The 10,638-nt window shown below is 46.5% G+C and overlaps 1 protein-coding gene across 1 annotated transcript in view; it reads right to left on the bottom strand.

The window, feature by feature from the left end:
* Window positions 1–2,809: 2,809 nt before the first annotated feature.
* LOC125298269 (bromodomain-containing protein 3-like) overlaps window positions 2,810–10,638 on the bottom strand; it is a 37,436-nt gene continuing 29,607 nt past the window's right edge. Inside the window, 8 exon segments of the mRNA XM_048248972.1 lie at window positions 2,810–3,324; window positions 3,916–4,252; window positions 4,989–5,182; window positions 6,121–6,239; window positions 7,342–7,429; window positions 7,772–7,860; window positions 8,399–8,621; window positions 8,928–9,131. Of these exon segments, the coding sequence (XP_048104929.1) occupies window positions 3,256–3,324; window positions 3,916–4,252; window positions 4,989–5,182; window positions 6,121–6,239; window positions 7,342–7,429; window positions 7,772–7,860; window positions 8,399–8,621; window positions 8,928–9,131 (1,323 nt within the window). The 3' untranslated portion in view covers window positions 2,810–3,255.

The raw sequence follows: 10,638 nt of genomic DNA, 5'->3' as shown, positions 1-10,638 counted from the left end.
GATAATTTAAAATATTACTTTATTTCATCATTTTTTTTCCATTTGAGTCTTTTCTTACAAAAAAAAAAACAAAAAAAGATTACTCCACAGTCTTAACAGAATGAAACTATCGACTTCGATATCTCACTCTACAATTGAAAACCAACCGAATAGCTGAGAACGCGCGCGAGAGAGAGAGAGAAAGACAAAAAAAAAATCTAAATCAAAAACTCACCAAACAAGAAAAACAAACAAAATAATAACAAAAAAAGAGGAAGAAGTCATAAAAACAAACATTTTGTAAAAGACAAAAAAACACAACATGAAAAGAAATGCAACTAAAAATCAAACCTATTTGTTTTGCTGCTGTTATGGAGTTCTGGAGGAGCAGGAACAGAACTTGACAAAACAGGCAGGGGTGACAACGACGCAACCAACTGAGCCTTTACCTTAGAACCTAAGCAAAAAAATTATTAAACACAACATTCCAAAAACATTTTTTGAAAAAAAAAAAAAAAAAAAAAAAAAAAAAAAAGGACATGAACAAAAGTGGGATGGGGGTTATTTGACAAGAAGGCAGTGACTAAATGACTAAACCACCAGCTATGGATTAACAAATTCTTTAAAATCAAAAATTTTACTCACCCCCACCCTTAACACACTCCATTCTTTTATAAATACTTTTTTGTTGTTTTGTTTAAACCTTCACAAGAACAAACGTGATGTACCTCAAAGTCACTCGGTGATATCCTTTCCACATCCCGCATTATATAGACTTAATAATCAGAGCTTTAGTTTTCATTTTATCGCTTGACTGAATGACAATCACCACACACACAAACACTCACACACACACATACACACTCACACACACAGAGGAAGCGCTACTGTCATACTGAAGCCAATCACAATGCAAGAGAGAGGGATACAGTTTCATCCAACATAAACGTTTTCTAGTAGTCAGATATTACTAGCCCTGCCCCCAGCGGCAGCACCCACCAATGCTGTGCCATGAGAGAGCAAAGGATCATGGGAAAGAGGACAGAGGACAAAATGAGCAAATAACGCCAGTATCTCATTAAAAAAGACGAGAGAAAGAAATACAGGGGGGGAAAACAGAATAAAACAAAAAACAAAAAAAACTTTTCTTTACAGTAGATCCTTTAAAAGTCATTCACCAAAACAATTATGTGCTCTTCACATAGCCCAAATACCCCATAATATGTCCCTCCCCAATTTTTCCCCCCTAAATATTTCATTTTCTGGTATATAATATATATATATATATATATATATATTTACTTTTTTCATTTGTTTCAAATCATTATATATATATATATATATATATATATATATATATATATATATATATATATATTACACATTGTATGTTTATGTGTGTGTGCATACATCTGTATGTGTGCGTATGTGTGCATACAACTGTATGTGTATGCGTGTGTATGTGTACATACATCTGTATGTGTATGTGTGTGTGTGTATGTATATGTGGATACATCTGTATGTGTATGTATGTGTGTGTGTGTGCGCATGTGTGTGTGTATATGTGGATACATCTGTATGTGTATGTGTGTGTCTGTGTGTGCATATGTGAATACATCTGTATGTCTGTATATGTGTGTGTGTGTGTGTGTGTGTGTGTGCATAAATCTGTATGTGTCTGTATGTGTGTGTGTGTGTGCATAAATCTGTATGTGTGTGTGCATAATACACATCTGTATGTGTCTGTATGTGTATGTGTGTGGTAAAGTAGGTGTGTGTGTGTGCATAAATCTGTATGTGTGTGTGTGTGTGTGGTAAGGTGTGTGTCAAGACTCTGGTCCAAGGCCTAAGGGTCTGTAGGGTCTGTCCAAGGCCTAACGCTTCGTCACCCAACACTCTATATCCCACTCACCATTCGTCCCAAAAGACCTTCACGGACGTTCAAGTTTTGTGTGCTCGTCTTACTCCTACACCAACACCCACCCCCCCACCGATAAAGACAAAGTCTCTCCGCTCATCATCATCCTCATAAACAACAACAGTGATGATGTAACAAAGAACACTGGGGGATGGTTTGTATGGCATGACAGCATGTAACACTTCTACACTTCTGTAACACCTTAATAACACCTTCAATCACAAGAAACACACACACACACACACACACTTTCATACATAAACTCTACCAAGTACCTGAGCCCAACCCATATGAAACCACACATGCATAGGTGCTTACATGTCACTGTCTTAACACCCTATGAGTGTGAATGTGTTTGTGTGTGTGTTTCTATTCAGTACCCATATGCACACATACAAATAGATGCATCCCATGCACATAACCTCTGCTAGTAACTCTAACCGCACTCCCCAACCCTTATCAGGCACTAATCCGGGAAAGATGCGGCAAAGACCCGTTGTAGAGAGGCCTGTAATCTGGTGCAGATTTGTTCTAAAGAGGTCTGCAATCTGGCACGGATCTGTTCTAAAGAGGCCTGTAATCTGGTGCACATCTGTTCTAGAGAGGCCTGTAATCTGACCATGATCTGTTCTAGAGAAGCCTTTAATCTGGCACGGGTCCATTCCACAGAGGCTTGTAATCTGGGCAGATCCGTTCTAGAGAGATCAATCATCTGGCGAGGACCTATTTGCCGAACAGAGACGTGTACATTTCAGGCATCCCCCTCCCCAGCACAATAACCAATGACAATGCATAAAAAAGGAGAGAGAGAGAGAGAGAGAGAGAGAGAGAGAGAGAGAGAGAGAGAGAGAAAGGGAAGGGGGATTGAGAATGAGAGGGATGGAGTGAGGCAAAAATAACCCTCTTGCTTCATCCGCAGGTTAACGCTTTCATTCTTAAGGAAAATAACATCATCTTAAATACAGTTATTCACTTTCCAAAATAGACACACACACAAAAAAAATCTTCTGAGATTCCACATATTTTTAAAAACACACCAGTTTTTTTTTTTTAAATCTTCTTTTCTTTTTTCTGTTTAAATCCATGTCTCATGTTTCTCGTGGTTGAGATACTGCAAGTAAGGGGAGGGAGGGGGGAAAGATGAGATGGCTTCAGGTGGCTTCCAAAAAAAATTAAATAAAAGGTGGATTGAGACAGACAGAGAGAGAGAGAGAAAGAGAGAGATAAAGTGTTCTCTTTCTTGACATTGTCTTCTTTCCTGCTTTCCCTCCTTCAGAAAAGGTTCTCAGATAGAGAGAGACAGAGAAAGAGAGAGAGAGACAGATGAAGTGTTCTCTTTCTTTCCTGCGTTCCCTCCTTCAGAAAAGGTTCTCCTCAAAGATGGCCATGAGGTCACTCTGGAGGTTCATGTCAATCAGAGCTGCCGTCTGAGGAGAGAGCAGACGAAGGGTCAGAGACACAGTGTGTACGTGTGTGTGTGTGTGTGTGTGTGTGTGTGTGTGTGTGTGTGTGTGTGTGTGTGCGTGTGTGTGAACATCTATAGACGAGTGTATGTGTGTATAGTATAAGTATATATACTCTTTTAATCCCGTGAGGAAAATTTGGTCTCTGCATTTATCCCAATCCGTGAATTAGTGAAACACACTCAGCACACAGTGAACACATAGTGAGGTGAAGAACACACTAATCCCGGCGCAGTGAGCTGCCTGCAACAACAGCGGCGCTCGGGGAGCAGTGAGGGGTTAGGTGCCTTGCTCAAGGGCACGTCAGCGGTTTCCTACTGGTCGGGGTTCGAACCGACAACCCTCCAGTTACAAGTCCGAAGCACTAACCAGTAGGCCACGGCTGTGTATGCTTGTGTGTGTGTGTGCTTGTGAACATCTATAGATGAGTGTGCGTGCGTATGTATGTGTGTGTTTGTTTGTGTATGTGTGTGGACATCTATAGATGTGTGTGTTTGTGCGTGGTGTGTGTGTGTGTGTGTGTGTGTGTGTGTTTGTGCATCTCCACACACTCACCGCCTCCCTCTTCCTTCTCTCCTGCTCCCTGCGGCGGGCCATCTCCCTCTGGTCCGGCGTGCTGAGCGTCGACTGCGCCGGAGCAGCAGCGGTGGCGGCGGCCGCAGCAGCGGAGGGCGGTGTGGGCGGGTGGGGCGAGCTGACCTGGGGCGGCGTCTGCGCCTGCGTCTGCTCGGGGCGTCTGCGGCTCGACTGGGCGTGCGAGCGAGACGTGGCGGCGGGCGCAGGGGCCTGCTGGGCCGCGTGGTGATGATGCTGCTGCTGCTGCTCCTCCGACTGGTGGTGGTGGTGGTGGTGGCGACGCAGTTGATCCACGGGGTCCTCACTCTCACGGGACCTACACACACACACACGTACACACACACACACACACACACACACACACACACACACACACACACACACACACACACACACACATGCGTAAACACATGCGTAAACACACAAGCGTAAACACACAAGCGTAAATACACACACATACAAACAAACAAACACACACACACACACACACACACACACAAACATATATGTACACAAACAGACACACATATACACGCAGACACAAACAAACACAAACAAACAGGGCTTGAAATTAGCACCCACCAAGCGGGAGTAGATTTTTGTATTGGCGGTTGTGATTTATACCTCAGAACCCGTTGTCACTGTCATTGTATTTTTTGCAGCGGTCATTAAAGCAGATCCTTGATTACTGACCGAGATAGAGAAACGTAATTCGTTCACTCCGACAACATTATTTCATTTGAATGAAACTTCTGCAGCGTTCAAAAAAGCTGTTTAATAGGCTACTTTTAGTTTTGGCAGGTTAGGTTTTTCATCTACCAGACACTTTGGCAAGTAAACCGAACAGCAAATTTTGACCCGTGCACACACTCACACACATATGTAAACATGCACACAGGTAGGTACACACATATAAACATAAATCTTTCCAAATTCTTATATTTTCCTTCTTCTTTCTTTCTTTCTGTTTTAGTTCCTTCTTTCTTTCTCTCTCTCTCCCTCGCTCACCTCCTATCTTTTGCTCTCTCTCTCTCCCCCTCTCTCTCTCTCACCTCTTCTCCTGTTCTCGGCGTGCTCTCTCTCTCTCTTGCTCGGCCCTGAGCGCCTTGTCCTTCTCCTCCTTGGCTTGCCGGGAACGCCTAAACTGTCGCTGACAGCTGGGCCCGGGCGAGAGGACGAGGGAGGAGGAGGAAGACTCAAGGGCCAGGCTCGGCCCACTCCACCCCATGTTCTTCAGCTTCGCGTCCTGAGAGAGGGGGAGAAGGAGAGGAGAGGAGCGGTAAGACAAGAGAGCAAGAGGGTATGGAGCACACACACACACACACACACACACACACACACAGAGTGATGCACGCACGCACGCACACACACACACACACACACACACACACACACACACACACACACACAGAGTGATGCACGCACACACACACACACACACACACACACACACACACACACACACACAGAGTGATGCACGACACACACACACACACACACACACACACACACAGAGTGATGCACGCACACACACACACACACACAGAGTGATGCACGCACACACACACACACACACACACACACACACAGAGTGATGCACGCACACACACACACACACACACACACAGAGTGATGCACACACACACACACACGCACACACACACACACACACACAGAGTGTTGCATGGACACAAACACACACAGACAGAATGAATTCAATCTTGAATTTCCCCTGGGGATCAATAAAGTATCTATCTATCTATCTATCTATCTATCTATCTATCTATCTATCTATCTATCTAGAGTGATGCACGCACACACACACACACACACAGTGATGCACGCACACACACACACACACACACACAGTGATGCACGCACATACAAACACACACACAAAGACTGATGCATGCATGCACACACGCACACACCTACTCAGGTCAGGTGTGCTCTCACAAGCAAACACACACACTGTACACACAGACACACACTTAGTCAGATGTGCACTCAAACACACACTCATACTGAAACACATTCAACAGTCATGCGAACACACACACCTACTCAGGTGTGCACTCACAAGCAAACACACACACACACACACGCGCCTACTCAGGTGTGCACTCAAAACACACACTCATACTGAAACACACATTTAACAGTCGTGCAAACACACTCACACACCTTAGCAGGTCCGCTGGGCCCCTTGGGCTCCTGTTTCAGTTTGTCCTGGAGAGAAGGGGGTGCGGCTGGGGATGCAGTGGGACGGGGCCGAGAGTTGTCCTGTGGCCTGATGCCGCTTCCTGATTGGAGGAGGCACACACACACACACACACACGTTAGGACACCATGGCAACATGATCACCGTTGCACACAGGCACACAGACAGAAATTAAAACTAAAAACTAAACTAAATTACGACGCCACCACAAAAGTTGTCAGCCATTACCAGTAACACATGCAGAGTAAGCGATGAAAATAAATACTACGGTCACTATAAGTGTGTTTATCGCCCGGAGAGAAGAAATACCCTTTTCTGATTGGCAACCATAGTAGGACGACGGAGGCTTCGCAACAATGGAATCAACTGCAAACAAGTCAACAGTCCACGCTATCGCTGTTATAGGGCCAAAGAAAGTTGTACAACAAACTGAACAAGTTGGCTTCTTTTTATGGAACTGCTTGTTACCGTGCTATAAAGGCATGACCATTGCCTATAGTGGCAACCGGGTGATAAGTGGGATAACAGCCACCGATACTGAATTAAAGGTGCCATGTGTAAGAATTGAGGTAAAAATATCCAAAAAATTAGCTACACGCATCAAAAGAATGAGAAGAAATAAGGGCGATGATGTCATTAAAAAAATGGCAAGGTATAGTGCTGCAGAGATATCAACCAGAATTAGCATGCTAAATTACTAGCCACAGCCCGACAGGTGTCATAATACCAGCTTCGCCATAGGAGGCGTATCGGGGCAACATAACCGCCAGCCAAACTGCAATACATGTTTCTCGGTTGTTACTCTAGGGTAGACCAACTCACTTTCTGGAGGTATACTGCCTCCATCTTTTATGGAATGTGGAGTATGAATTGATTTTTTGGCGGATATTACACATGGCACCTTTAATGGACTTGGGCTAAGGTGTCGGGGAGTTCTTTGCCCCTCGTCCATTAATTCAGTATAACAGGACACCTCGGCAGCCGTTATCCCTTACTTAAAGAACATTGTATCTGATTATGTCTCACATCGTATCACACCTGTTTAATCCTTAATTATCTACTTTGCAAAAATGCACATGCACACACCCATGCACGCACGCTGACACTCCTGCGTACACATAACCACACACACACACACACACACACACACACACACACACACACACACACACACAGGTACTCACTGTGCATGTTGGGTTTGCTGTCGGGAGCATCCTGATGAACCGGGCTGAGTGCCAGGACAGGAGAGGGAAGGAACTTCTCCTCTTTCAGCTAAACAACACACATACACAAAGCAAATTATGATACATTACTATACTCACACACTAACGGCAAATTATGACACATACATTTAATTGCTATGCGCACACCGAACACACATACATCACACATTTTTAAACACACGCTAAGGAACAATGGTCACACATAGAAGCACAGACACAGCAACTCTCTACATACAGCAACCACATATGCACTCTTTACTCACTCAAACACACACACCCTCACACACACCCTCAGACACACCCTCAGACACACCCTCAGACACACCCTCAGACACACCCTCAGACACACCCTCAGACACACCCTCAGACACACACACTCACACACACTCACAGGTTTTCTGTCTGGCATGTCCATGGCAGGCGACTGGTTCACCATTGCGTGGAACTGGGACAGTAGGGAGGGGCTATCCCTCAACGGACCTATCACAGAGAGACAAGTATGTCAATCAAACTCTCTAAGCAAATAACACAAAGGTGAGTGAACGCACATACTTGAAAGTAATGAATACATATGTCTGTACCTGGAGTGCACGATAACGCGATGTGTTCGCACCTGGGCACGTAAGTAAAAGCGTGTGTTCGCATTGCCTGGGCACGTGAAAACGCGTGTGTTAGCATACCTGGCAATGGGTAATCATGTGTTTGTACGTGGGTACGTAGGTAAACATGTGTTTGTACGTGGGTGCGTAGGTAAACATGTGTTTGTACGTGGGTGCGTAGGTAAACGCGTGTTTGTACCTAGGTAGGTAGATAAACATGTGTTTGTACCTAGGTACGTAGGTAAACGTGTTTGTATCTGGGTACGTAGGTAAACTTGTGTTTGTACCTGGGTACGTAGGTACACAGGCATACGTATGTGCCTGAGTGAGTAGGTACACATGTGAGTGTTGTGTGTGTGTGTGTGAGTCTGTGTACATGTGTGTGTGTGTGTGTGTGTGTGTGTGTGTGTGTACTTTACCTGAGCTGTGTAGCGGAGACACCTCCTCCTCCTTCATGTGTGTGCGTGCGTTGGCGACGGCGGCTGCTGCACTCTCCTCCCGCCGATGCTGCTGCACGTGTGTGAGTGCGTGTGACTGCCCGTGTGACTGCCCGTGCGACTGCGGCGGTGGCTGCTCTCCACCCAGCTGGGAGGGCGGAGACGGGCTGAAGCTCAGAGGCTGCATCAGGAGCTGCTGATCCATCTGACCAATCAGGACCAGAGAGGAAGGGGAATGAGGTCATTTCCTTGGTTACTATTTCTTACTGACATGACTACAGTTGACGAATAACCCAGTCTGACACCGTTAGCCTAGCTTAGCATAATTCACTGGAAGTGGGTTAGCCTAAGGCTAGGCTATAACTAAACAGGAGGCTAATTGACCTAACCCGCTTCCAGTGAATTATTAGGTATACAACTTTGCACTTTTTTTTATTTCACCCAGAAAACTTCAAGTCCCATGGTGCAACAGCGGGACAATGAGGTGCACCCCCACTCCACACACACACACCTGGCCGATGGGCAGCGGTGGGCTGGCAGGCTCCTCATCCTCCTCGTCCTCCAGCAGGGCCTGGGGGGGCTGTGCCGACACGTGGCCCAGGATGGAGCTGCCCTGGTGGGCCAATGGGGGCAGTGGGGTGGGGGTGGGCACCAGAGGAGCCAGAGGAGCCAGGGGCAACAGAGGTCTGAGAGGAGCCTGCTGCTGCTGCTGGGGCTGTTGCTGAAGAGAGGAAGAGGAGGAAGAGGAGGCGGAAGAAGGGGCTGAGGAGGTGGACAAGGAGGAGGCCAGGAGGGAGGGATGAGGAGGAGGGAGAGAGAGGGGGATGGAGGGAGGAGCAGCGGCGGCGTTGCTGGGGGGAGGTGTGGGGGTGGTTGGGGTAGTTGGGGTGGGTCCGGCGGGGGGCTTGGGGGGCAGAGGAGCCGCGCGGTGGCTGGGGCGCGAAGGCTGCTGAGGAAGAGTAGAGTGGAGAGCTGCAGAGAGATGAAGAGAGAGAGGAGAGGGGGGGGGAGAGAGGGGAGATAGAGGGAGAGATGGAGAGAAGGAGGGAGGGGGGAAGAGAGATGGAGAGAGAGGGAGAAATGGAGAAGGAGGGAGAGGGGGAGGAGAGATGGAGAGAGAGGGAGAGATAGAGAGAAGGAAGGAGAGAGGGAGGGAGGGAGAGAGAGAGATAGAGAGGGAGGGGGGAGAGAGAGGAAGAGAAGGAGGGAGAGAGGGAGAGAGAGGGAAAAAAAGTCAATGTTTTATACCCTTCAGCACTGCTCAGTTTTCCCATTCCCGGCTGTTGAGTGCTCTTCATGCTCTGCCCCTTTCAGCACTGGTACAGTAAGATGTTAGCATGCGATTGTGAACCTGCCTCATATCTAGATGCTACAACATCAATCATGTTCACTGTACCCTTGATGACTTACTAGCGTGTGATTGTGAACCTGCCTCATATCTAGATGCTACAACATCAATCATGTTCACTGTACCCTTGATGACTTACTAGTGTGTGATTGTGAACCTGCCTCATATCTAGATGCTACAACATCAATCATGTTCACTGTACCCTTGATGACTTACTAGTGTGTGATTGTGAACCTGCCTCATATCTAGATGCTACAACATCAATCATGTTCACTGTACCCTTGATGACTTACTAGTGTGTGATTGTGAACCTGCCTCATATCTAGATGCTACAACATCAATCACGTTCACTGTACCCTTGACGACTTACTAGCGTGTGATTGTGAACCTGCCTCATATCTAGATGCTACAACATCAATCACGTTCACAGTACCCTTGACGACTTACTAGCGTGTGATTGTGAACCTGCCTCATATCTAGATGCTACAACATCAATCATGTTCACTGTACCCTTGATGACTTACTAGTGTGTGATTGTGAACACATCAGCTGCTGTTTTCATCTCACTTGCTCTCTGATTGAGAGACAGCGACGTTTGGGGTGGAGTATCGAGACTCCACACGCGTGTGTGTGACTGTTGTATGTGAATGTGTGTGTCTGTTGTGTGTGAATGTGTGTGTCTGTTGTGTGTGAATGTGTATGTCTGTTGTGTGTGAATGTGTGTGTCTGTGTGAATGTGTGCGACTGTTGTGTGTGAAAGTGGGCTCGTGATATCACTGCGTTTCCTACCTGGCGGCGCGTTCAAGGCCGACGGGTGCTGGTTGAGAAAGGCGTGCGTGTCGGGCGTGTGTGTCGGAGGGGTGTGTCCACTTCC

This window comes from Alosa alosa, chromosome 7 (assembly GCF_017589495.1).
Source record: "Alosa alosa isolate M-15738 ecotype Scorff River chromosome 7, AALO_Geno_1.1, whole genome shotgun sequence".
NCBI lineage: Eukaryota > Metazoa > Chordata > Actinopteri > Clupeiformes > Clupeidae > Alosa > Alosa alosa.
The sequence above is the reverse complement of the archived record's forward strand: the minus strand, read 5'-3'. Positions and strand labels throughout refer to the sequence as shown.